The sequence below is a fragment of the Sus scrofa genome, chromosome 14 (genome assembly GCF_000003025.6).
Source record: "Sus scrofa isolate TJ Tabasco breed Duroc chromosome 14, Sscrofa11.1, whole genome shotgun sequence".
Lineage (NCBI taxonomy): Eukaryota > Metazoa > Chordata > Mammalia > Artiodactyla > Suidae > Sus > Sus scrofa.
Window position 1 is genome coordinate 20,078,671 of NC_010456.5, and position 27,947 is coordinate 20,106,617.

At 39.4% G+C, this 27,947-nt stretch overlaps 1 protein-coding gene across 5 annotated transcripts in view; it reads right to left on the reverse strand.

Moving 5' to 3' along the window:
• Positions 1-27,947, reverse strand: part of CLCN3 (chloride voltage-gated channel 3) — an 89,533-nt gene that overhangs the window by 41,043 nt on the left and 20,543 nt on the right. Inside the window, exon 1 of one of the 5 annotated variants that reach the window (XM_003483404.4) lies at positions 12,238-12,469. The exons of 2 other annotated variants lie outside the window; for them this stretch is intronic. In XM_003483404.4, coding sequence (XP_003483452.2) covers positions 12,238-12,316 — 79 coding nt within the window. In that variant the 5' untranslated portion in view covers positions 12,317-12,469. Of the gene's footprint in view, positions 1-5,058; positions 5,444-12,237; positions 12,470-27,947 lie in introns of those variants that run through there. 2 more of the 5 variants (XM_005670489.3, XM_013982713.2) reach the window with 2 other exon arrangements.

Genomic DNA, 27,947 nt, shown 5'->3' on the forward strand with positions numbered 1-27,947 from the left:
TTGGTTTGGGGATCCCGCAGAAACAGAGATTCACTGTTTTCTTTCAAAATTATTTCTGAAAGATGTCTGACTCCTTATTGTGACTCTTGCTATCAAATTGGCTTGAAAAGTAACCAAGATGAATTTTGGTATGAAAGTAAAATAAAAACATTTTGCTAGTTGATTAAATATTTCTTTGGCTCTGATAAATATAATTAAAACTAATCTCTAGCAAAAGAAAGGTAGACATTTCAACCTGGCTTTAACCTCTCTCTTTTCACCCTCTTTCTTACAGTACTGGGTTATTATTGACAACTCGAAGATATCATACTGAAATCAATTAACATATTTTTAAATATCTGAAGTCTGTCATTACAAAACAACTACTAAACAAAATTCAAGAATCAACTGGCTATTTAAAAAAAAAAAGGATTCAAACTTTTACATTGCACATATTTTCTTTCATAGTTTGTCCTGCCAAACATGGAAATCTGAGTCACACAAAGAAGGAGAAAGGGTAAGACTTGTTGTCCTACTCCAAGCTGAGTAGGGAACATTCATTTCTAACAGGATCACAGAAATGCCCGCAGAGCCCACATCAGAAGGAATTTTAAAGGTATTACGTTTCCTAACAATAAGAATGGTTTGTAAATATTCCTAATTATTTTTTTGTGTAAGTTCACTGCAACCTAGATCCATTTAGAGTTTAACTTAGGGTAAAAAGGGATGAATACAAATAAATCTTATCTGTGTGTTAATAAAATACTTTTTTTTTTTTTTTGGCCGCATCCATGGCATATGGAAGTTCCCAGGCTAGGGGTCGAATCAGAGCTACAGCCACAGCAACATCAGATCTGCGCCTCATCTGCAACCTACACCACAGCTCAACAGCAACGCCGGATCCTTAACCCACTGAGAGAAGCCAGGGATCAAACCTGTGTCCTCAAGGATGCTGGTCAGATTCGTTAACTGCTGAGCCACGATGGGAACTCCCTGTTAATAAAATTCTTAAAAACATCAGTATAAGTTGCCCAACTTCACCTCACCACTTTATCTGATGCAGGAATGCAGGTAACACCTTGTAGGTAATGTCACAAGCACAAATTAAAGTTTCTCATACAGAGAGGTGCATTTCTCTTTCCTACAATAATATTTCAAGGGTTGGTTAATTAGGAAATTATAACATGGCTTTCTAAAGCTGACTCTGGGAAGAGAGCTCCAGAAGACAAAGAGGTTTACAGCATGAAAGAAAGAGGTGAGGCTGCACTTCCCTGACTACTGACCTCAGTAATAAAAACCCTTTTTATAGCTGCAGTTAAAAGACATGGTTTACTTGGACTTCCCATTCCTCAAAGCATAGGTGGCTCTCTACCGTGCAGACAGTAGTAGAGATGTACCAGGACACCTTGTGGAAACACTAATCAAGGTTCCTAATCAACACTATTTCCTTGTCCTCTCCACACACATTCCCCCCACCAACTCAGGAAACACCCACTGCCATGGGAAAAGGAACACACAGCAGAACCCACAGATTGAGACTGAGCATCATGGCTTCTAAGATTCAAACTCAGGCTCTTGAAACCCAGAGAAAAAGCAAAATCTTAAAAGCCAGTACCTTTGAGCTGTAAGTGATGGGCTTCTGGGATTTCAAAATGTCTTAAGTAAAAAAGCTTAGAGTTTCTGCAATAAGCTATGGATTGAAAAAAGAACAGATGAAGAAGCAACCCTACCTAGTTACATAAGGTCTGTGGGGGAAGCAAGGAGAGAGAATTGAGTAAACAAGAGAGTTAAAATAGTTCAACTGGCAACTGGTTTCAGCTTTGAACATTTTCTACACAAAAAAAGATAAGCTCAAACTAGCCACATTTGATCTAAGCCACTAAGCTTTTCATTACTTAGTATATTTTCATTACTCAACATACTTTCTAAAAACCACCTCATGTCAATTAAATGCATATGCACATCATCTCCAATGTACTTCAGATTATTTAATTGTTGTTACATACTATCATTTAGAATTATTTGCATTACAAACAGTATAAACCATGAACATAAGTGTACCTACTTGGTCATTCTCTTTTCCAATTAATTTTTAAAATTTTAACATTTTTCTTGTTCTTCATTTTTGTTCCCAACCTCATGTCCTGATATCAATATTAATAATTCAAACATAAAATAACCACATTTCCAGTGACTGTCCTCAGATTAGGGTTACTATTTGCATAATGGACCCTTATTGTTTCTGTCTACCGGGTAACCCTTTCCCCTTCTTTCTGAAATAGAATCCAATTATTTTTAGGAAACCTCTGCCCCTTGCTGCTTGCAGTTGTGGTGAGGGCATCAAGGTATCTTACCCTTCTAATAAAGACCACGCACACAATCCATGGTAGGCCAAACTACTCCTGGAAATGTGAGCCACGAGCAGAGATACAGAGACAGCAGGAGCCTACTAATTGGAACAACTGAACTTCAAAAGGCCACAGGACAGTCCCCGCTATTTAGATTCCCAGATCCTGGACTCTAAGAAAGTGTAGTCTAAAAGTGTTGGCTCCGACATTAAGACAGATCTTTCCAGGAGGCCTGACCACCTTTACCACCCAACAGCTAAAGAAGAGCAGCACATACAGACCAGGAAAAGGTCATGTTCTTCTCAAGAGAGGCCTAGCAGAGAAATTCCAAGACCTTAATGCACCCTGATGTCGCAAAGACCTAATCAAGTTCCAGCTCTGCCACACACACTAGCTATATGAGCCAGCACAAAGCACCACTAACCTCTTAGAGGTACCTGGGTTTTCTCATCCACTTTTAATAGTGTGTGGTATGAGGACTGGAGATTAAACATGTAAAATAGCTATTAATATATCTGACAAATAGTAGGAAATCAATAAACATAAGTTAATTGTTTCTGCTCAAATATTTTGGTATTTAAAATTTTATCAGGCTGTATTACACTACTCATGCGGTATTAATCTTAAGCAAGAGATGGACAATATGACAAAGAAAAAGTGTCTTACAAATTTGAGCAATGAGTTCTACAACTGTATAGTGAGTCAAAATCCTATAGTTTTTTGTTTTTTCTTTTTTGGCCATAGCATGCAGTGGCTTGATGTGGGATTTCAGTTAACAGGCCAGGGACTGAACCTGGGCTGCAGCCGTCAAAGTGTCAAATGCTAACCACAGGAACTCCCCTGCAGATTTTTTTCCTAACTGAAGTATAGCTGCTTTACATGTTAATTTCTGCTGTACAGCAAAGTAACTCAGTTATACATATACATTTTTTCTTTATTCTGTAACATTATGGTTTATCATAGCATAATGAATATATTCCCCTGTGCTATAAAATAGGACCTTTTTGTTTACCCATTCTACATATAATAATTTGCATTTACTAAGCCGAAACTCCCAGTCCATCTCTCTCCTGAAGCCCCTCCCCCTCGGCAATCACAAGTCAGTTCTCTATGTCTGTGAGTCCATTTTTGTTCTACAGATAGGTTCATTTGTGCCATATTTTAGATTCCACATATAAGTAATATTATATGGTATTTGTCTTTCTCTGACTTACTTCACTTACAATGAAAATCTCTAGTTGCATCCATGCTGCTGCAAATAGCATTATTTCATTCTTTTATATGTCTGAGTAGTATTCCATTATATATATGCACCACATCTTCTTATCTATTCTTCTATTGGCCATTTGTATACGTTCTTTGGAGAAATGTCTAGTTCTTCTGCCCATTTTTCGATTGGACTGTTTTTTTTTTTTTTTTTTTGTCATTGAGTTGTATGAGCTATTTGTATATTTTGGAAATTAAGCCCTTGTCAGTATCATTTGCAAATATCTTCTCCCATTCTGTATGTTGTTTTTTCGTTTTGTTTATGGTTTCCTTTGCTGTGCAAAAGCTTATAAGTTTGATTAGGTCCCATTTGTCTATTTTTGCTTTTACATCTATTGTCTTGTGAGACTGCCCTAAGAAAATATTCCTACAATTTATGTCAGAGAATGCCTGCTTATGATCTCTTCCAGGAATTTTATTTTATTTATATATTTATTATTTATTTATTTTTGTCTTTTGTCGTTTGAAGGCCTCGCCCATGGCATATGGAGGTTCCCAGGCTAGGGGTCTAATCGGAGCTGTAGCTCCCGGCCTACGCCAGAGCCACAGTAATGCCAGATCCGAGCCATGTCTGCCACCTACACCACAGCTCACGACAACGCCAGATCCTTAACCCACTGAGGCCAGAGATCAACCCGCAACCTCATGGCTCCTAGTCAGATTCATTTCCACTGCACCACGACAGGAACTCCTCTTCCAGGCATTTTATGATGTCTTGTTTTATATAAGTCCTTAAGCTATCATGAGTTTATTCTTGTGAACGGTATGAGGCAGGGTTCTAACTTCAACGATTTACATGCAGCTGTCCAGTTTTCCCAGCACCACTTCCTAAAGAGACTGTCTTTTCTTCATTTTATATTCTTGCCATCTCTGTCAAAGATTAATTGGCTGTAGGTGTCTGGGCTCTCTATTCTATTACATTGATCCACATGTCTGTTTTTGCACCAGTAAGACACTGCCTTGATTACTGTAGCTTTGTAATATTGTTTGAAGTCTGGAATGTTATGCCTCCTGCTTTGTTTCCTCAGGACTGCTTTGGCAATTTGGGGTCTTTTATAGTTCCGTATAAACTTTAACAAGACACTGTAGATTTTTAACAGATAACTTAATTCATTATGCCCGATGTGCATATAGAAACAAATTTCTAAAATGTGTGGTCAATGACCAACCTTCCCATAAAATGGACATCTTATAATTTAAATATCACAAACAAGCATCATTGTGACTAAAATACCTCAGCAAGTACAAAAAACTATCCCATCAATGAGCCACAATTGCCTTGCATCTTTCTTGCAAAAATAACTTTACTGATAAGAGGACTTTTTGCCTTATTTATTTTTCCCCCAGACAGAAAACTTTATAAAATTCATGCACATGTATGCAAACACAAATTATTTACTAATATCTATAATCTAAACAAAAAGAGTTTTTAAATTATCTGTAGGAAAATTAAAATTCACATTACGAGAGTTCCAGTGTGGCGCAAGAGGATCAGCGACCACTCTGCCGCACCAGGATGCAGGTTTGATCCCCAGCCTGGCACAGTGGGTCAAAGGATCCAGCACTGCTGCAGCTTCGGCATAGGTCCCAACTATGGCTCGGATCTGATCCCTGGCCCAGGAATCCACATGCTGTGGGGTGGCCAAAAAAGAAAAAAAAAATTGTATTATTATTTAAAGAAGAATCTCACCAATGGGAAAAGAATGGTGTTTTCAACATATGATATGGGGAAGAGAGGCTATTTACATTTAAAGGAATGAAGTTGGACCCTACCTACCTCACATCATACATGAAAAATAACACAAAATGGATCACAGACCTAAATATAAGGGCTAAAGCTATAAAACTCTTAAAAGAAAAGAGGCGTTCCCATCGTGGCACAGTGGAAATTAATCTACCTAGGAACCATGAGGTTGTGGGTTCTACCCCTGGCCTCGCTCAGTGGATTAAGGATCTGGCATGTGGAGCTGTGGTGTGGGTCGAAGACGGGGCTCAGATCCTGCGTTGCTGTGGCGTAGGCAGGCAGCTGTAGCTCCAACTGGACCGCTAGCCTGGGAACCTCCATAGGCCGCAAGTGCGGCCCTAAAAGGCAAAAATACATACATACATACATACATAAAATATAAATAAAAGAAAACAGCCTTGTCACCTTATGAGGCAACAGTTTTGCAGATAAGCGTTAAGTGGGCAAAGAAAACAAAACAGATAAAAAAGACTATATCAGAATTAAAATAATCTTTCCCACCTAGAGGCCAAATGGTGCATGTAATAGTAACAATAAAACAATCCACATGTTCTAAGTGCTTAAGCAGTAGGAGGTCCCGTTGTGGCTCAGCAGAAATGAATCTGACTAGCATCTATGGCCTCACTCAGAGGGTTAAGGATCCGGCTTGCTATAAACTGTGGAGTAGGTCACAGATGCAGCTTGGGTCTGGCGTTGCTATGGCTGTGATGAAGGCTGGCAGCTACAGCTCCAATTCGACCCTTAGCCTGGAAACCTCCATATGCCGAGGGTGCGGCCCTAAAAAGACAAAAAACAAAACAAATCTAAGCAAAGGCATTTTTTAACCTCTCTGCAGTGCTGCCTAAGAACCCTGTCATGTTTGTGTGCTTGCAATACCTTAGGTATGTGGGCAGGCTTATCTCCGAAGGTTAAGACTGCTGGTGGTGCCTCCTCTCAAAACACAGAGGCACATGCACGTAGCGTTCAATCACTGCAAGCAGACCCTTTACCATCACCAGCCCTCTCTGCCCTTGGCCCCCAACCACAGGTCTGGCAGAGCCGTCAGTGTGCCAGTCTGGAACCCACACCCACACCCTGGGCTTCAGCGGAGGCCCAGAACAACAGCACATCACATTCTCATCCACAGGCTGTTCAGCCTCATCTTAGGCACAGGAAGCCAAGCCAACTGCCCCCCTCCCCCACAGGTATACTTAGAAACTGGTTTTCAAACTGGGACTGTGGCCTGCAGCAACAAACATTTCTTACTGACACAGTGTACAGACAGGCACCTAAGTAAAAACAAAGTTCAGCATATTTACTATTTGGCATATACTCTGATATTTTTGCTTTCTATCTTCTTCCTCTCTTTTTTTTTAATACTGGTCACAACCCAATATGCTGAAACCTATAATTTGACAAACACTGAACTAAAGAAACAGAGACATCTAATGAAATTCTCTGCCTTCCCATAAATGAAAACCTTTATATTCCCACCCACTTGTCCTCATATATTTTCTGAACTGAGCTAAAGAAAAAAAAAAAAAAAAAGTACTTACCTGTTACATCTTAAACTAAACTAATTTATTAATAAATTTCACCTTCACACATCTTTGGCAGTCTAAGTCTTTTCTCAAAGGGGACTATCCAAGTAAAAATTTTACATGCAAAAGTAGGTATATATTTATTTATTTACTAAGATTACTACTTATTACATCTAAGGTCAGCCTCTATAGAGGTGAGAACAGTGATCCTTGCTATTTAAGCTCACTGGCAGATTACTGTCCTGTCACACACATGCAAAATATGGAATTTGTTTTTTGCTTTTTTTTTTTTTTTTTTTTTGCTTTTTAGGGCCACACCCACTGTATATGGAGGTTCCCAGGCTAGGGGTTGAATTGGAGCTGTAGCCACTGGCCTACACCACAGCCACAGCAACGTGGGATCTGAGCCACGTCTGTGACCTACACCACAGCTCATGGCAACTCGAGATCTTTAACCCACTGATCGAGGCCAGGAATCAAACCCACAACCTCATGGTTCCTAGTTGGATTCATTTCCACTTTGCCACAATGGGAACTCTATAAAACATATACTTTCTGAAAAAAATTATGGAATGTGGCAGGCAGAAACCTAAAATTCTGCATACTCCCTGACAACCCAGTTTCATCTGTATGTTAAGAGCAGGAAGTCAAGTCCCCAGTGCATTTTTTTTCCTCCTTCTGTGACCTTACTGATAGGAAGTGGTCACCCTGGTGAGGGAAGGGAAAATGAATGCTTTAAGGTGATAGTTGAAGTTCCAGAAGGTTAGCAGACTTCCAAATAAAAGATTAAAAAGGTAATGGCAAACATGGTGCTAGACTTAGTAGATGGTCAACAGACATCTGCCAGATAAATGAATGTGATAAAGCATTTGCTCTTCACATTTATTTTACCATCAACTTCAAATGCAAAAACTTGGAAATTAAAACCAAATCCCAAAGAAGCTGACAGAGGATACATGATCAGTAAGTTGCAATGCTAAATTACCCAATTCATTGTTTCCCTCTTTGTTCTACTGACACCCCAAAATAAAAAGCCACATTCTTAGGTAGGGATGATAAAGTGGATATAAAGACATCTGTATAATTGGAAGTTCCATGTCCATTTATTATCTTTGCATATATGATAATCTGTTTATTATACAAATAAAAATTCGTGAAATGTGCTCTTAAATGGCAAAGGGAATAAACTGATAAACTAAAGCAAATCCATTTTTGATCTAATTAAGGTTGTATAGGACTACCGAAAAACTACAAATTAAACATGTTTGTTTAAAAAAAAAAAAACTTCTGGAGTTCTCCTGTGGCACAGCAGGTTAAGGATCCTGCACTAGCACTGCAGTAGCTTGGGTTACTGCTATGTTGAGGGTTTGATTCCTGGCCTGGGAACTTCCACACCCCAGGCCCAGAAACAAACAAACAAATAAAAAAACCTTTAAAATACAATTTAAGGTATCAGTCTCCTCTGCCCTTGTGTTAGCACAGAGACCTCAATGCTGGGAAAATAACCAAAATCACAAACCTAATCTATATGGCAAGAGAGCTGCTCATATTTTGATATCATGAAACACAAAACATTTTTAACTTACAAGCCATGAGATGATATAAAATTTTAGTAGTACTAAAAGTGCCAGTTATTTTTAGAAAACAGAGCTAAAGAAAGTAATATGAGCCACATTTTATTAAAGATTTTAAATTGATATACTGTGGACAAGATAAACTTAAAGACAAGCTTTGTTTTATACTATTGTTTTAGAATACAAAGAGTTTTTGACATGAAACAAAGAATCTCTATTTGTTCTTTTAACATACACTTAAATGAATTAATTCAAAAGAAGAGATTTAATTTTCTAGTTGTCTAAAAGATCAGAGGTAATACAAAGTACAATAAGGATCTGAATCCTAAAATCACTTTACAAAGAATCTAAAGAATGACCCTATGGCAGTAAGAACGTCACCTAACATCTAGATTTCCAAATAATGTGCAAAAAATGCTAAGTACCGAAACTTTCAGGAGGGAATAAAAATAAACAAACTCATCTATTGTCATAGGAAGAAAGCAATAGGAAGATATATTTACTTAAATATATCTCTGAACTAACGGATATAAAGAAATGATTTCTGGTAGAAACTTAAAAAAAAAAAAAAAAAAAAAAAACCTCAAACATTTCAAAAGGAAAGCCATACTGTCTGTGGTTTAAGACAGCATTAGCCTGGCATTTAAATTCCTCTAAGAGCTACTGGCAATCCTCTACCTTTCTAAACAACCCCTTCCTCTGACCCATGACCCAACAGAACTAATGAGGGAACAACATATTAGGCACCCAGTCCATCAGGGCACTTACCACCGGTCCTCCCCACCAGGAAAGCCCTGGCATATCAGGGTGGAGACTCTGCCCACTCTGATAACATGTGTCAAAAGGAGACTGAACTGCTCCAGCCAAGACCCACAGAACATACAGCCTATACCATTCATGAGAAACTTATAACTTTCTTGGAGTTGTTTCTTTGCTTTGAAACCTGAGAAGCCTTTTTGCATCCCTACCCTACTATGCCCCTCCCCGCCCCAAGTTCCACCAGGATATACACAGTGCAAAGCAAGTATCTCCACCATCAGCATACCAGCCATCTGCATGAATCCTGCTTTTCCTGTCTTTCTTTCTTTCTTTCCTCCCTCCCTTCATCTGGGGGGCGGGGCACCATATGCAAGGGCATGATGTGGGATCTCAGTTCCCAGACCAGGGTTTGAACCTGGGGTGCAGTAGAGAAAGCAGCCACATTTCTTTAACTCAGTTTTGTCAACAGGAAAATGGGGATTCTAATAGTTCCCACTCCACAGCCTGTGTGAGGATTAAAATGTTTTGTTACACATAAATGAACTGATACAGGTAAGGCAGTGACAATGGTGTATAAGTATTAGCTATTATTAATGCTATTATTACTACCACCACTACCACCAAGGTTCCCCACAGCACCTGATGGTGCCTTAAGTACATGAGAACTCAATAAAAACTTCGAAAGAAGTAATTAATATTTAAATACTGCTAAAAGCCCCAAAGATCAAGTCCACTGTTGGGGTCTGTTAAAATGAAAAAGAATTCAACCTCCAAACTACCAAGACTTCATGAACAAACATAAAACTAAAATCCAAACAAAACAAAGGTGTTTATTTTTTTCTGATAAAAATGGAAGAGAGATCTTATGAAATAAATTAATAGTTTCTATACAGGAAATTCACCCCCCCAAATAACTATTTCTAAAATGTCATGTTAATTTCTAATCTATCAACAATATATTAACTAATCCTTTTTTTTAATCTACAAATATTTCCATTCGCTAAATTATTCACTGTAGTAGGAACCTCCATCATTTTCCATTTTGACAAAAAGCATTAAAATTTTTTTCTTTTTTTTTGGTCTTTTGGTCTTTTTTGGTCTTTGGTTCCCAGGCCAGGGGTCATGTCAGAGCTGTAGCTGCCAGCCTACACCACAGTCACAGCAGCACTGTATCCTTAACCCACCAAGCAAGGCCAGGGATGGAACCTGCATCCTCATGGATACTAGTCAGGTTCGTTAACCATTGAGCCATGACAGGAACTCCACAAATTTAATTTACTCCACAAAAGTAATTCCTAACTCTAGCACTCAGGGATTCAGTAAACAGTCTTGTTGCCTTTATTGATATCCTTTACAATTTTATACTTTTATTATCTGCTTCTTCATTCTTTACCAGCCCCAAGAGATATTTCTAGTTATTGTATATAATTTTGTCCTCACCGGGAGGCTGATGCTTTTTCCTGATTTGTGTTAGCTGCTTGTCTTCACATCTCCAGTTTCCTTTGTTCTGACCCATGGCCATGAAAGGTCATAAATTATGGAAAACAAATAACCTCTTACCCATAGATACTAGGAGTCTACAGTACACTCAAGTAAGCCTAGTAACCAACTGATCTGTACTACAAAGATACAATGTTACTTTCAAATAACACTGGCTTATGTTAATGGAGTAAGGTCTCAAGGGATAAGGAATCTATTTGAGCTGCCAATAGTGGGAATGATTTAAACCTTAAGCAAGATTCCTAAAGGATTATTTATGAAGATAAAACAGAAACAAAAAACTTGTACTTTAGTAGTAACCATGCCTACTCTCACACAAGCTTTGGCTTATTTCTCACTGCTTGCATACCTTATACAGAGGTAAGGTCCATGTGTAAGTTCTGTCAAAGACTGTCAAGCTTAACACTGGGAATTAAAATTTCTCAAGTGCAAGTCTTCTGGTTTATTATAAATCAACAACCGGATGTTGTAACATCTCAGAGAAAACACAGTTTAATTACTGATTAGCAAATACTGTGACATTTTAACAGTCACCATTCATTCATGTTGCTTCCGGTTTAAAGCAATCCTTACCAGAAAAGGGATGATGAGAACACAGGAAAAAAGAGAGCTTAGGAAGACATTAGAACTGGAAAAACAAACCCAACTATTCTAGGTACTAAAATTATGTGAAATTTTAATGTTCTTTATGCCTTCAGGTGTTTCCCAAAAAAATTCTAAAATTATACATATACATACACATATATTAAGGCAACTAAAAGACAGCAGAATATATGTAAAAGGATCTTCATACAGTTTTTCTCAAAATCTGAAAAGCAAGCTTTTACTAACAGCAGAATACTATGGGATACACAATAGTACCAATGTTCAGAGACTAAAATACTGTCTAGCACACACAATTCAACTAATAAATATTTGTCACATATTTGCTAAATATGTTACAATTTTTTAATCCTAATGGAACTTAATACTAAAAATATTATCAGAATACAAACTATTTTAAATAAAAGGCTAAATATGCTCTGGAAAATCATAACTTCCTTAAGAGTTTCTAATACCATGCAAATAAATTCAAACTAATGTGGCTCAAAAATGAAGTCGTCTAGCTAAGAGATGTTTCTTGAGGTTCAATTTTTTTTTTCTAGAACTGTCAGTATATTTTTAGAGTAATCAAATGAAAAAGGGCAGTTTAATTAACATGTTCGAGTTCTGGCAGCCCCTGCCCAAAGATTTACATGACTGCTGGGTGCTTTTCTGGTTTTTACAAACCACGGGTTATTTTTTTTTTCTTCTGTCTAAAAATTGCCCTGCACGTTTTTACCATATAAATTCTTACCAGATACCTGTGAAGACAATGTAGTTAGCTGAACGCATATTAAGTAAGAAATACTGCTACAGAGAGAAAAGCGTTCCTCTTTACTGCCATTTGAAAGTATCCTAAAAGGCAGGTGCAGCCTCTACTATTTACCAACCCAGGGTGCAGTAGCAAGGCGCAGACCGAGGGCCAGAAGCGCCTGCTCCTGCGCCGCGAGGACTGACCGCATTACCTCGCTTGTGCAGCTCGCGGAGGGGGATGCAGTCTCCACCCCCGTCGTAGGGCAGGTACGGGTCCGAGGCGGCGTCCATGGTCCGGACCGCAAGAAGCGGAGAGGAAGCGCGAGCGCACGACTGCCCGGCCTCACTGCCGCCCGCGCGCGCCCCGCAGCCCCACCGCAGCAGGCCCGGGAGCCGCCATGCCGGAGCAGCGGCGCGCGCGGCCTCACGGTGACGTCACCCAGGCGCTGCAGTTGCCCGGGCGACGGCTCGCCTACCCGTCAATCAGGCCCCGCCACGTGGGACGGTGACTAAGCCCAGGGTGACAGACAAAACAGCTTCCACAGCAAGGACGCACTACAGCAAGGTAACAGAATCTGAGGGGAGCGAAGTCTCGAACACGGAGCCACGAAAGGGAACCTCTGTGTACACAGTCAATGCCCCTCTCATTCTACAAGAGAAATGAATGTACAAAAATGAGAGCGACATTCCAATAAGGTCTTGTGACTTTACAATATAAATGGTTTAATTTCACGTAAGTCACAAAGATAAGGACCAGAAGATACCAAAGGCTTCGAGAGACCTGGTTTTAAGTCTATTCATTACCTAAAATGGACTTCTGCAGACGTCTATTGTGGAGTCAAACATTTAGTTACTGAACCGTAACTAATCCCCTTCAGCAGCCTTGTGTTTGCTTCCTTCAAAGAACTAGCTAGTAAGACATTCCAGGTCTGAGGAGAAAGAAACTTAACATACTAAATAACTTTGCTAGCTGTGAAACTGTACAAGATTTACTAGGTGGGAAATTTTCCTCTCTCCTAACTTCCCACTTTCCCCACCTCACATACATTTTTTGTTGTGATTTGAAAAAAAAAAAAAAAAAAGGCTTTTACTCTTTTAGTAAACGATGTCTCAAAGTGTACTCCAGCTGTCTCTTTGCTAGAAATTTTGTGAATTCTGGAGCTCCTGCCATGTCTCAGTGGTTAATGAATCTGACTAGGATCCATGAGGATGCAGGTTCGTTCCCTGGCCTCGCTCAGTGGGTTAAGGATCCAGCATTTCAGTGAGCTGTGGTGTTGGTCACAGATGGGGCTCAGATATGGTGTTGCTGTGGCTGCTGTGTAGGCAAGTAACTACAGCTCCAATTAGACCCCTAGCATAGGAACTCCCATAGGCCACAGACGCAGCCCTAAAAAGTCAAAAGAAAAAAGAAAAAAATTTATAAATTCAGAAATAAACCCTTTTTGTTTCAAACCGTCATTCCCACCCACCCCCCCTGCCAAAAAGCAAATGCTCATTTAAGCAGAGTTCAAATTTATACAGCTGCCTCTCAGGTGATTCCTCTAGGAGAATTCTCCTTCTGAAATAGCTATGGTGGGGCACTGCCACGAAATAAAAATGTGCTATTCATTAGGATCAATTCCAGAAGACTCAGAGGTTTCCTAAGTATCAAATGAGCCAACCCTAAGGTCTGGTCCAATTCAGTGCTTTGAGATGAGAAGTGGGGTAGGGCAGGGGAGCAGTGGAGACAGGACTCAGGCGGCAGCAAAGAGAAAAAGACTATTCATTTGTCTAGTACCTCTCAGCTATTTAGCTTTGTTTGTTTGGCCACACCCAGTGGCATGCAGAAGTTCCCAGGCTAGGGATAGAACACAAAACACAGCCATGACAGTACCAAGTACTTCAACTCTAGACCCACCAGGGAACTCCTATTTGGGAACTTTTTAAAAATTAAAGTTTTTAGGGAGTTCCTCCTGTGGTGCAATGGGATCCATGGGATGGGCAACGTCTCTGCAGCACCAGTATGCAGGTTGGATCCCTGGACCAGCACAGTGGGTTAAGGATCCAGCACTGCCACACCACGTGCAAGTCGAAACTGTGGCTCAGATCTGATCCCTGGCCCAGGAACTCCATGTGCCAAGGGGTGGCCAAAAAAAAAAAGAATTAAAGTTTCTATATTTCAAAAGGTTTGAACCTCAGAAAGAGGTTAAAAATCCTGATAAAATCCCACGGGGGATTTGGGGAAAAAAGGTTCTGGGAAAAGAATATAGACCAGTTCCTGTCATAGGAAGAGTCTATCTAATTTTGATCCTGGCCATTAATATTTATAAGACCATGGATGTTTTCTTTCATTCTGTTTCCTAAATTTATGAAATTTTCTTGGCAATTTTTTCCTTTTTTCTACATGGAGAGAGCTGTCAGAGCCCACCACCTAGGCACGATCCTGTCCCATCCAATTTCCCCGCCAAGAAATTGCTTTTTTAAACAAGAAAAGCTAACTTTTAAACAAAGAGCTAATTTTGCTAAATGAACTAAGTGTAAATTTGGCCCTTTTTGGTACATTGTTATGCTAAGTTCTACTAAGATGTTTAAAAATATATGCTATATGACATTTATAAGTAAGTTAGTTTTTATAGTACTAACTTCTTTGCATGCCTTTATATAAAATGAAAATCTACAAGCTTTCCTTGTAGGTATTTGCAGGCACTCTCAGCCTGTTTTTCCTGATTTACAACTTTGTTAAACAAGAAGAGTACACATACTAGCTAGCTAGCACTAATTAGAGGGGGAGGAATACCTTTCCTTATATATTGACAGTGTTGCATAAGTAAAAGTTTTGTAGCATAAGTAAAAGGTTTTGAATATTTTTAATGAATGTTTGTATATGTATGCACATATACACACACACACATAATATAGAATGTATGTGCACAGAGTTTAGAATGAGATCCACCAAACCTAACAATTGTTATCACTGAGGAAGGAATGAAGTGGAAGTGGGCAGGACAATGGAAGATTCAGTTTTACTTTCTATAGTTTTATACTGTTTAAATTTTTAAAAACAAATATATTACTTATTATTTAATTTGGAAAAATTACTTTTATAATAATAAATCCAAAATTTAAAATCCAGAAACAAATTTCTCATATTTATGGGGTCCATGGCTGCCACTTTCTCTTGAAGTAAAAGAATATTCCTTAGGCTAACGCGCTTTCCAATTACACTTTAGAGAAGGATAATAAACTGGAAACTGCGGCAAAGAGGACTTTGACACAGATTAGGTATTATCACGCTAAGAACCTGAATTACAGTTATAAAGAGAGCAGAAGATAAACTGGAAGGATTCCTGGGCACAACAGGGAGGCGGGGGAGGTGGGGGTAGACTCAGGACAGAACTTCAAGGCTAAAGTGGTAGCACAAAAAAGGAGTTTAAAATTCATAAGGGGAAGGTATTTCTGCTTCCAAATGCACTTCAAATTGCTGTTTGTTTCTGGATAAACCACCTCTCTGAGGTGTGCGAATCAGAGACAGAGGAGATGACTATAACTACACATATATAACTACATACAACGTTCAACCTTTAAGCCCCTCCTAACACACATGATCCAGGAAATCTACAACATTAAGGGGTACTGAAAAAATAAAATCCAAAACTGTTTTTGCCTTTATACCTACTAGTTTACAGGAAATACAGGAAACAGAGAAACATGTTAAATGACAGCTCAGCAACACAATCAGGAAATCCCAATATAGAAAACAAATGACCTGATTTGTTCATTTCTCCAACAAATAGAAAAAAAGGAAGGGAGCACCTATAAAATTTTTCAAAACAGATTTAAAAGATACATCAATCAGCTTCAGTGTACAATTTTTTATGAAACAACTGGAGAAATATGAAATAGACAAAATAATTGACTACAAGGAATTACTCATTTTGGAGTTCCCATTGTGGTACAGCAGTTAACCAATCTGACTAGGAAAAAACAGGTTGCAGGTTGGATCCCTGGCCTCACTCAGCGGGTTAAGGACCTAACATTGCTGTGAGCTGTGGTATAGGTCGTAAACATAGCTCGGATCTGGCGTTGCTGTGACTGTCGCGTAGGCTGGCAGCTGCAGCTGCAATTGGGCCCTTAGCCTGGGAACCTCCATATGCCATGAGGGCAGCCCTAAAAAGCAAAAAAAAAAAAAAAAAAAGGAATTCTTAATTTTTATATGTAATAGACTTTAAAAGAATTATCTTTTAGAGATACATTAATAAAACATACATGGGGAAAAAATAACAGTTGTTAAAACAGACCTCAATGCAGAACTTGACTCAATTTTTTGGAATTAGGGGTTTCACGATTTTTTTTTTTTTTTTTTTGTCTTTTGTCTTTTTTGTTGTTGTTGTTATTGTTGCTATTTCTTGGGCCGCTCCCGAGGCATATGGAGGTTCCCAGGCTAGGGGTTGAATCGGAGCTGTAGCCACCGGCCTACACCAGAGCCACAGCAACGAGGGATCCGAGCCGCGTCTGCAACCTACACCACAGCTCACGGCAACGCCGGATCGTTAACCCACTGAGCAAGGGCAGGGATTGAACCCGCAACCTCATGGTTCCTAGTCGGATTCGCCAACCACTGCGCCACGACGGGAACTCCTCACGCTCTATTTTTTAAAAGTCCTTTTAAAAAGACACTTGCATCACCATTACCATTTAACAGTTTACTAGATGTCCCAGCCAGCGCAGGCAAGCAAAGGTGGATGGGTAAGGGAAAGCCATAAGGATTATAAAGAAACAAAATTGTGGCTATTTACCAATGATATATCTTAAAGACCTCACAAACAGATGATTAGAATTAGTAAGAGTTAAAGTTGATGAATTTTTAAAAATCAACGTTCAAAAATTGAATTTCAAAATACACCAACAGGATATTAAATTTTAAGATAAAAATAGCATTGAATAGCAATAACATCAAAAAATTACCTAGAAAGGAATATAACAAAGAATGAAGACAAAAATCAAGAGGAAAGACTAAAAACATTTTAAAAGACCCAAACAGGAGTTCCCATTTTGGCTCAGCAGGTTAAGGACCCAACAATGTCTCTGCGAGGATGCAGGTTTGATCCCTGGCCTGGGTCAGTGGGTTAAGGATCCAGCATTTCCATAAACTCTGACATGGGTCACAGATGTATAGCCCCCAGCTGCACCTCTGTTTCAACCCCTAGCCCAGGAATGTCCATACACCACAGGAGGGGCCAAAAAAAAAAAAGACCCAAATATATGGAGAAGTATATATGCATATATCATGTTCGTGAATTGAAAGATTCTTTTTTTTTTTTTTTTGGTCTTTTTAGGGCCAAACCATCAGCATATGGAGGTTCGAAGGCTAGGGGTCAAATCGGAGTTGTAGCCACCAGCCTATGCCACAGTCACAGCAACACAAGATCTCAGCCGAGTCTGCAACCTACACCACAGCTCATGGCAATGCCAGATCCTTAACTCAATGAGTGAGGCCAGGAATCAAACCTGCATCTTCATGGGACTAGTAAGATTCATATCCGCTGAGTCACGATGGGAACTCCGAAAGATTCAAACTGATCTATATACTTCGCAAAATGCCAATCAAGAACCTAACATCAATAACTAGGAATAAACCTGACCAAGGTTTATATGCTGAGAACTACAAAACATTAACCAAGGAAATTAAAGAGGATTCAAAGAAATGGAAAGATACTCCATGCTCCTGGGCTGGAAGAATTAATATCATAAAAATGGCCATACAGCAGTTTGTCACAAAATTCTGTTGGGTTTTTTTTTTTCTTTTTTCCTTTTTCAAAATTTATTTATTTAGGCCACACCATGTGGAAATCCCTGGCCCAGGGATCCAACCCACACCACAGCTGTGAGCTGAGCTGCTTGCAGTGACAATACTGGATCCTTAACTCACTGACCCACAAGGGAACTCTTTAAAAAAAATTTTTTGGCAGCTCCTGTGGCATGCAGAAGTTCCCAGGCCTGGGATCAAATTCCAGCCATAGCAGTGACAATGTCGAATCCTCTAAAAGTAGGCCACCAGGGAACTCCTCTTTTTTCTTTTTTTATGATTGAAGTGTAGTTGATTTATAATATTGTGTTTTTCCTGTTGGGTTATTTTTTTCTTTTTTTTTTAATGATTTTTGTTTTTTTCCACTGTAGTTGGTTTACAGTGTTGTCAATTTCTACTGAACAGCAAAGTGACCCAGTCACACATAGATATACATTCTTTTTTGCACATTATCCTCCATAATGTTCCATCACAAGTGACTAGATGGTTCCCTGAGTTCTACAGCAGGATCTCATTGCCTATCCACTCCAAAGGCAATAGTTTGCATCTATTAATGCCAGACTCCCAGTCCATCCCACTCCTTCCCCCTTGGCAACCACAAGTCTGTTCTCCAAGTCCATGATTTTCTTTTCTGTGAAAAGGTTCATTTGTGCCATATATTATATTCCAGACATAAGTGATATCATATGGTGTTTGTCTTTCCCTTTCTGACTTACTTCACTGAGTATGAGAGTTTCTAGTTCCATCCATGTTGCCGCAAATGGCACTACTTTGTTTTTTTTATGGCTGAGTACTATTTATTCCATTGTGTATATATGCCACATTTTTTTAATCCATTCATCTGTCAATGGGCATTTAGGTTGTTTCCATGTCTTGGCTATTGTGAATAGTGCTGCAATGAACATACAGGGGCATGTGTATTTTTCAAGAAAAGTTTTATCCAGCTATATGCCTAAGAGTGAGATTGCTGGATCATGTGGTGGTTCTATATTTAGTTTTCTGAGGTACTGCCATACTGTTTTCCAGTGGTTGTACCAGTTTACATTCCCAACAACAGTGAAGGAAGGTACCCTTTTCTCCACACCCTCTCCAATATTTGCTATTTGTGGACTTGTTAATGATGGCCATTCTGACAGGTGTGAGGTAGTACCTCATTGTAGTTTTGATTTGCATTTCTCTAATAATTCATGATGTTGAGCATTTTTTCATTGTAAAAAAAAAAAAAAAAAGACAACCTATGGAATAGGAGAAAATAGTTTAAAATGATGCACCTGACAAGAGCTTAATCCCTAAAATATACAAACAACTTCTACAACTCAATAGCAAAAAAAAAACAACAACAACAACCCAATTGAAAAATGGGCAAAACACCTGAAGAAACATTTCTCCAAAGAAGATACACAGACCTGAATGTGAAAGAAAGCTCTTACAAAAATAGGGGAAAACATCTTTATGACCTTGGAGTAGGGCAATTTTTTTAAGACTCAAAAAGCATTAGCCATAAAACAAAAGACTACCTAAGGCCACATTACAATCTGCTTATAAACTGTCCATTAGGAGAATGCTACAGACCAAGTGTTTGTATCCCACCAAAATTTATACCTTGAACGCTAATCCCCCATGTGACGGCATTTGGAGTTGGGGCCTTTGGGAGGCAATGGAAGTCATGAAGGTGGAGCCCTCATGAGCGGGATTAGTGCCCTTATAACAGAAACTCCCAGAGAGCTCCCAAGTACACAGGAAAACGATGGCCTGGCGGACAAAAAACCAGAAGCGGCCCCTCCTCGCCAGACATGGAGTCTGCCAGTGCCTTGATCTTGGACACCCAGACTCTAAAATTGAGAGAAACCAGTGTTTTTTTGTTAAAACCATCCTGTCTGTGGTATTTTTGTTATAGCAGCCCAAACAGACTAAGACAGAGAGTGAAACACCACCCATTGAACAAAAGATATTTACAATACATATAACAGACAACATAGAAAAAGTAACTTTTATTTATCTCTAAGACAGACATGCCAAGAGAAAAATCAGTAAATGCCTTAAATAAATATTTCAAACTTGTTTTTTTTCAAATAGTTAATTTATATGAAAAGATGCTCCATCTGTTTGGCCACCAAAGAAATGCAAATTAAAACCACAAGCAGAGTCCATTACACAGCTAGCAGATGGACAAAACTCAGACAGACAATATCAAGTGCTGGTGAACACGGAGCTAGGGAAGCTCTCATACACGCTCACCTGAGTGTTGAACAGACACCAGGATGGAAAACATGACCTATGTCCCAGCAAGTTCACACCCAGACCAGTGAAGTCCGTGCACACACCCACAAGGATACATGGATAATATTCAAAACAGCACTTTTGTAGCCACAGAAACTGTCAAGAACTCAAAGATCCATCAAGAGTAAAATGAGTAGGTATACTGTGGTATATTTATAAAAAGAATGATACAGTTAGAGCAACATCACAACAACTACTACCTGCAACAAAGAAGATTCTTGAAAAGCATGCTATATAAATCAAGAAACAAAGGAATACATACGTATTGTATAGTTCCATTTATTTAACCTTCAAAAACGCAGCAATGCTAAATTATAATACCAATGATGCATACTTAGATGATCAAATTGTAAAGAAAAGCAGAAAAGTGATGGGATAGGGGGTTCCCTGGTGGTCTAGCAGTTAGGACTCTGCTTTTCTGCACTGTAGCCGGCCTTCAATCCCTGGTCCGGACACTGAGATCCCACATCAAGCCACTGCACTTGGCAGCCAGGGAAAAAAAAAAAAAAAAAAAAAAGACACATTTTATATACAGAGGAACAAAGATAAAGATGGTGCAGACTTCTCATCAGAAACAGTACAATCAAGCCAACAAAGAAGCAACAGCTTCATTTCTTCAAAGAAGTAATGAAAAAAAAGTAAACTGTCAACCTAGAATTCTAAACTTAGCAAAAAAGTATCTTTCAAAAAAAAAAAGGTGAAATAAAAATATTTTTTTAAGTTTGAAAAAATGATCAGTGTCTAACACAAGGCTCGGCAATAAAAAAATATTTTTTTAAAAAATGACTAGACAAAAAGAAAACAGTATTTATCTCTAGGGAAAGGGAAGGGGGTGTGACCAGGAAGCTTCTGGAGTATAGTAATGCTTTGTTTTCATAACCTGAGTGGGATGCAAAGGTTTTGTAATAACTCATTAAGCTGTACAAGTATGCTTTACACATTTTTTTCTGCTGTGTGTTACACTTCACAATTGTAAAGTCTTTGAGTTAGCAATTTATCCTAAACATCTTTAAGTCTTTTTTTTTTTTTTTTTGAGGCTGAACCTGCAGCATATGGAAGTTCCCAGGCTAGGGGTCAAATTGGAGCTGCAGCTGCTGCCCTATGGCACAGCAACAACTCAGGATCTGAGCTGCATATGCAACCTACACCAGAGCTCAGGGCAATGCCAGATCTTTAACCTACTGAGCGAGGCCAGGGATCAAACCAGCATCCTCATGGATACTAGTCAGATTCTTAACCCGCTGAGCCACAACAGTAATTCCAACATCTCTAATTCTATAACACTTAATGTTGATTTATTATTCTTTTTTCCTTCCCCATCCTAAACCCCTCTAGTCTAATCTTATTTATAGTCTCAATCGGTTATAGTTAACAGGTTCCTAAGGATTTACACTGACTTTCATTTGTTCTAAGCACAGATTCTTTCCAGGAATTTCCTCTAAATGTTAGAGTTTCAGAACTGTTTAAACAGGTCCACAGATTCCACATGATTTTATGTATTTACTTCAGCTTTTGATTGTATAGGCTTAGCTCATAACTACTAAAGCCTTTTTCAACGAAAATTCTTAACTGGAACCACAAGGCAAAGCAGTTTAACCAACTATTTTCTCAATTCTCCCAAGAATATGAATAAGTAATGTTCTGTATGATGCATAGGGGCAAAGTAAATTCATCACATCCTGACACCAGAATATGAGAAGTAGAGTACAGGTTCCAAACAATTATTCACTGACATAATAATTTCAGTTAACTGTCTGTGGACTTCTGTAGAGCAATGACAATAATTACAGGTGATATTTGACATTTTATATATGATAATCAAAACTAAGCTCACTTCTTTCCCATCACTTTTCTGATGATATCCAACCAGTATTTGGCCTGCCACCAGCATTTTAGGCTAATTTTGTCAAGGCACTACTTTATAACACCAAGTTCATTTTCCTGGTTCACTGGTAACATCCTGAATTACATACATCTCTGCACAAATTTGGGAAGCCCCCTACTCCACACATATTAAGTAGGATATACAGGTCAGAAAATGTTTACAAAGTAGCTGGCAACAGAATGTGAAAGATGTCAAGTGTATTAAGAACCTGAGGTTGCTTAAGTATCAGATGAACCTTAGAATTATTTGCTCATTTCTAAAAATAATTCTGAGTAGACTATGTGAAAGAATTTTGACCTTCTTCCAACAAACAGCCATTAAATGGTAGTGGTAGTGTTTTATTAACTTAAGAATTTCTAAAAAAAACCTCTTTACTGAGGAGTCACAATGTAACTATTTTGTGGTTTTTAAAGGGTTAAGGATTTATGCTGCCAAATTCAACTTTAGAGCCAAATGCCTCACTCACTAGAACAATGCCACCAATGTTATCGGTAGATGCCAGATGAAACAGTAAGACTAAAATCAACCTGTCATCCACTGAAGACATCATGCATAACCTTTGAAAGTCTGTGGCAAAGTCAAATTATGTTAACTCAGAATACACTGCTTGGATATCTAAGCTATACCTCAAGTGTATACTATTAGAAACTTCTTTCTGCCTATAAATCCCCATGCAAGGAGAGTGTGTTTACTAAAAATTACTCTTGGATTATTTCATTAATGTTCTTCCATCTGCAGTTCATATCAAACAAATAACTTTGTTATTCTTATTCACAGAAAGCAACCAATTCCAGCTGTCTTAGCAACATTTAGAGTTTTTAGCAACAATTCTACCCTGTTGTATTCACTACACATTAACAGATATTAATAAATGTCTTCTTCCCAGTAACTTCTTCTAGGAATTCAGAATACATTCATGTCTTCAATTATTATGCAACCACTAGAAATTATTAAGACAAGCTTTGTAACATAAGGCAGTGCTTTTAATATTAACTGAAAAACTTTCCACCACATAAACATAAGCTAGAAATACAGAGCACTGAACTCCGAGCCCACATTCAAACAATAAGCATGTCTAGCTGACTTCACTGCTGAACCCATGGTGAACACAGCTACTCTGCGTCTGTCACCTGCCCATCAGAGGAACCGTCAACTCCCTCCAGAGCTGCCTTAGCTCCCACCTCTCACTCCCTTTCAGTCCCTGTGCTCACATGGCCGGTGAATAAGCTTTTCATTCTCAGGATAAAGGACCAAAACCTTAAAATGCAGGTTTTACCAGCTCTTCAGACTCAGCCCCTCCCTTTCCAGCTCCTAACTCCCCACCCCAACCCCAGGTTCCCCCTGGTATACCTGCACTCCAACTCCCAGCACCCCATCCATGCCCCCTCTCTCCACTGTCAGCTCTCATACCCACATTGCTTCTTTATGGCATTTACCGTATCACCTTATAAGTGTTTTTGGTGGGATTATTATTTATTTTAATGGTACTCTCTCACCAGAGCACAGACCCCATGGGAGAGACACATCACTCTTATTTGCTGCACTGACCCAAGCACCTGGCCCATAAAGGAGCCTAAGAATTATCTGCTGAATGGAATAGACATAGAATTAAGTATAGAAAAAATGTACCCAAATAACCAGTTATCTCCAGGTAGTAGGATTATGAGTAATCTTAACTTACCTCAATTTTATCATTCACATTTTCTACAATAAGCACAATTTGCTTTTATTATTTCCAAGTTAACTCTTTGCAACTCATTTTTTAAAATAAACTTTACTTTGGATGAATCTGATTTATAAAAAAAAGCTGGTAAGATTGTACAAAGAGGTCCTGAATATCTCGCCCTCAGTTTCCAGACTATTAACATCCTACATGTCCAGAGTATGTTCTTCTCAGCCAAGAAACGGACACTGGGACATGACCTTCTCTGGCTTCACCAGCTTTCCTGTTACTGTCCTCTCTCTATCCCAGGGTCCCATCCAGGACACTTCCTTACATATAGGTAACACATTCCCTAAACTCCTCTGGTCTTGGCATTTCTCAGGCTTAAACCTGTTTTTTCACGACCGTGACCCATTAAGTGTCCTATAAAATGTCCCCCAGTCTAGCTTTGTCTACTGTTTCTCCTGTGCTCAGACTGGGGTTACAGGTCTTGGGAAAGATGCCACAAAGGTGTCCCATACTGGGGTATGTGACATCCACATGGCCTTATTGGTACTGGTCACCTGGGGTATTTGGTTAAGGCAATGTTCACCAGCTTTCTGGGCTGCAGTTACTATTTTTCCCCTGTCCTTGGGAAGAAAGTCTCCAGTTGAGCCCACCTCAAAGGAGGAGGGGGTAGGAGGTAAGCCCCTCCTCCAGGAGGTAGGACTACCCACAGAAACTATCTGGAATTCTTCTACTGGGGAGACTTGCTTTTTTCCCCCACTTATTTGTTCAATCATTTATATCAGAATCTATCATTTATGTCACATGTATGTACTCACTGTACACTTTGGTTATAATCCAATTCTACCATTTTGTTTTGTTTTGTTTTCGGCCAACTTGTTCCAGTCTTGGCCACTAGTCATCCTCTAAGGTCATTTCCAGTGTTGCTCTGACGCGCCTTTATCTTTTTGGTTTTTGAGCACTTCCTTCCTTCTGGTACTATCCATACTCTGGGCTCACTGTCTATTTTCCTTGCCCCAGCTCTAGAACCAGCATCTTTCCCAGGCAACCAGAGTCGTCACTAAACCCTGAGGTTAATCCTGAAGTTCATAGTAACCTTGGAATTCCCCTCATGGCTCAGTGGTTAATGAACCCAACTAGTATCCATGAAGACGCGGGTTCAATCCCCGGCCACCCTCAATGGGTTGAGGATCTGGCGTTGCCAAGAGCTGTGGTGCAGGTCGCAGACACGGGTCAGACCTGGCATTGCTGTGGCTGTGGTGTAGGCTGGTGGCTCTGTCTCCAATTGGACCCCTAGCCTGAGAACCTCCCTATGCCACGGATGCAGCCCTAAAAAGACCAAAAAAAAAAAAAAAAGTTCATAGTAACCTGAAGTTCAGAATAATCTGAATTATCATGAACCCAGGATCATCTATATGAATGTCATGAGGTAATCTGTTTGGTGGCTGCACTAAGCATAAATAAGTTTACCTTTGAGACCCAAGCTAAAATCGCCACAGAGGACTCTCATGTATAACAGCAACATTCCCACCATTTCTTTTACGGTACTCTTTTATTTTGAATCGGGAGGGTAGACAGACATTTTGCTTTCATTTTTCAGATAGGAAAAATGTGAAGCAGAAGTGATGACAGTGATGTCAGGGACTGGATATTAATACCTGTGCCTTTTCCCTCCTGCATATCACTAGCACTTGGGGCTCCTGTGCAATACAATTTAACAACATGGGGGATGACAGCTCCTGCCACTCCACTGAATATCCTACTGGCTTCAGGTGTCCAGTTGAACCAAAACTTTCCTCTATATATTCACATTTGTTCAATAAATAAGAAGGAAAAAAGACTCCTAAAATTTTAAAATAGGACTGGCTATTACGTAAAACAGATGACTATAAAGCAGCAAACTGGAGTTCCTGTTGCAGCTCAGCAGGTTAAAAACCCAACTAGTATCCATGAGGATGTGAGTCTGATCCCCATCCTTGCTCAGTGGGTTATCGATCAGGCGTTGCCATGAGCTTGTGGTGTAGGTTGCAGACTCAGCTCCAATCTGGTGTTGCTGTGGCTATGGCGTAGGCCGGCTTCAACCCCTAACCTGGGAACTTCCATATGCCACAGGTACAGCCCTAAAATCAATCAACCAATCAATTAATAAAGCAGCAAACTTTTAAGGAGAGTCCATTGTACGTACGCTAACACACCAAACATTTTAAGAAGAGAGGATGAAATAAAGAGCATCCATGGCTGTCCACAATTCACTAGCACCCAATCCCTCCAAAGTGTGGAAATAAGGAAAGTAAGATTGCTCATCAAGAGGTGAAGTATGTAATCAGTACATAACAGATTGGCTCTAAACAGAACGCAGAGAGAAAAAGAGACTTACAAGCCAACATGAATTACTAGGATAATTACACTGAAAGATAGTGCGTTTAGTCTAGGAGGAAGGCAGGTTATAACCAAAACAAGTAAGAAAAGTCAAGAAAGCAAATATCTGACACAGGAGGGGCCCAAAACCAAACCTGAGAAGTCAGGTAAGGCTTCAAGGGGCATGGGGTCTCAACTGAGAAGCCAAGTACATGTAACAACTGGTACTGTAAGCAGAGGAAACATGCACAAAGACCTGGAGGTCCAGCAGCCAGGCACAAGCCCAAACCTAACATGAACAGGGCCCAGGGTAAGAGTACAAAAGAAGGCCTGTTTGCCATATGGCTAAATGTTTAAAAGTTATAAAGCAAGTTAACAAGCTATTTATGAAATATGTTCTATCCTCCTACATTGACAATCAGACCTTATAGTGACTGGGACGTTTTGGCTCCATTCTGTAAATCTGCAGCCAAATTGGTGACAATTTGGAAAACACTGCAAAGCATTAAAAAAACAAATTCCATCAAGAGAAAAGCCATTATTTTGCTGGATCTCCCTCTACATCTGTACATATGCAGTATTTTAAGAGAACTGGGGACACATTACATATACAGATTTTACCCTCTTATACAAGCCCTTCCACTCTGACAGCCTGTAATGTAGCAATTGACCTGAGGCCGTGACCCACTATGCATCTGACAGCTGGCTTACCTCAAGGCAGGATTCTCTCATTGTGATCACATGTATGCTACAGACCCCTGGAGATGCCCGAGATCTCTGTCAGGGGGTCTGTGAGGTTAAAACATGTTCACAAAAACCTCACCTGTTATAAAGGGACACCTCTGTACCAGTTTCCTACCACTACTGTAACAGACTACCACAAACTTTGAGCAGTACACATGCACTCTCTTGCAGTTCTGGAAGCCAGGGGTCTAAAGTCAAGGTGTCTTTAGAGTTCCCATCGTGGCAACAGCAAAAATGAATCCAACTCAGAACCATGATTCTTCATTTATTATTATTTTTTATTCATTTATTCAAAATTGCCAAGTCCCTTTTATCATGGAAAGTAACCCATTTACAGGACCCAGGAATTATGGAGTGGGGGGCCATTATTCAGCCTCCATGATACCATCTGTTTTTTTCACTCTGTTCATGGTCAAGAGCAATGACACGTAGAAAGCTGGCATCCAGCACAAATCTAAGCAGTGGCACTAAAAGGGAACAGGGGGTCACTGTATTCTTTAGCACCACACACTCTTGGAGAACAAAAGCCTGTTTCCCTTCCAAATGTCCCTCATAAAACAAAGTTACTCATTAAATGGAAAGCCCTTCTGCATATTACCCTTGAACATGGTTCCATCCTGAGGAAAAGCACTTGCGTGACAATGTCTGACTTGTGAGCTGAACTTATTTTCATGGGTACCATTTTTACTCAAAAGAACAACTGATACACAAGCTATGGCTATTTAGACTTTGGAATCTGGCAGACATTTTCTCAAAATGAATCAAGTGAACCTGTCTCTTCAAGTAAAACAATGAATAGTACTTGTTGCCAATAATAAAATTCAAGCTTTCCAGCAAAAATTAAATTTTGTTGAACTTATATTCACCAACATGAGCCCGACAGCCTCCCAAGTGTTAGACTTCTGATGGGATTGTGGGATTGGTGGCAACACTACAAAAAAACCGTGATGTGTTGGTTTTGTGTAATAAAATGTGTGAGGGTTAGTGAGATCTGCATAAATCTGTTATGGGCTGAAATGTGTCTCACCAAATTCATATGACAAAAGCCCTAACGGCCAGTACCTCAGAATGTGACTGTGCTTGGAGACAAGGCCTTTAAAAAGGTAAATTTAAATAAGGTCACTAGGGTGGAGCCTAATCCAGCAGGATGAGTATTCTTAAGGAAGAAGAGATTAAGACTCAGACCAGAGGAGGAGAGGAG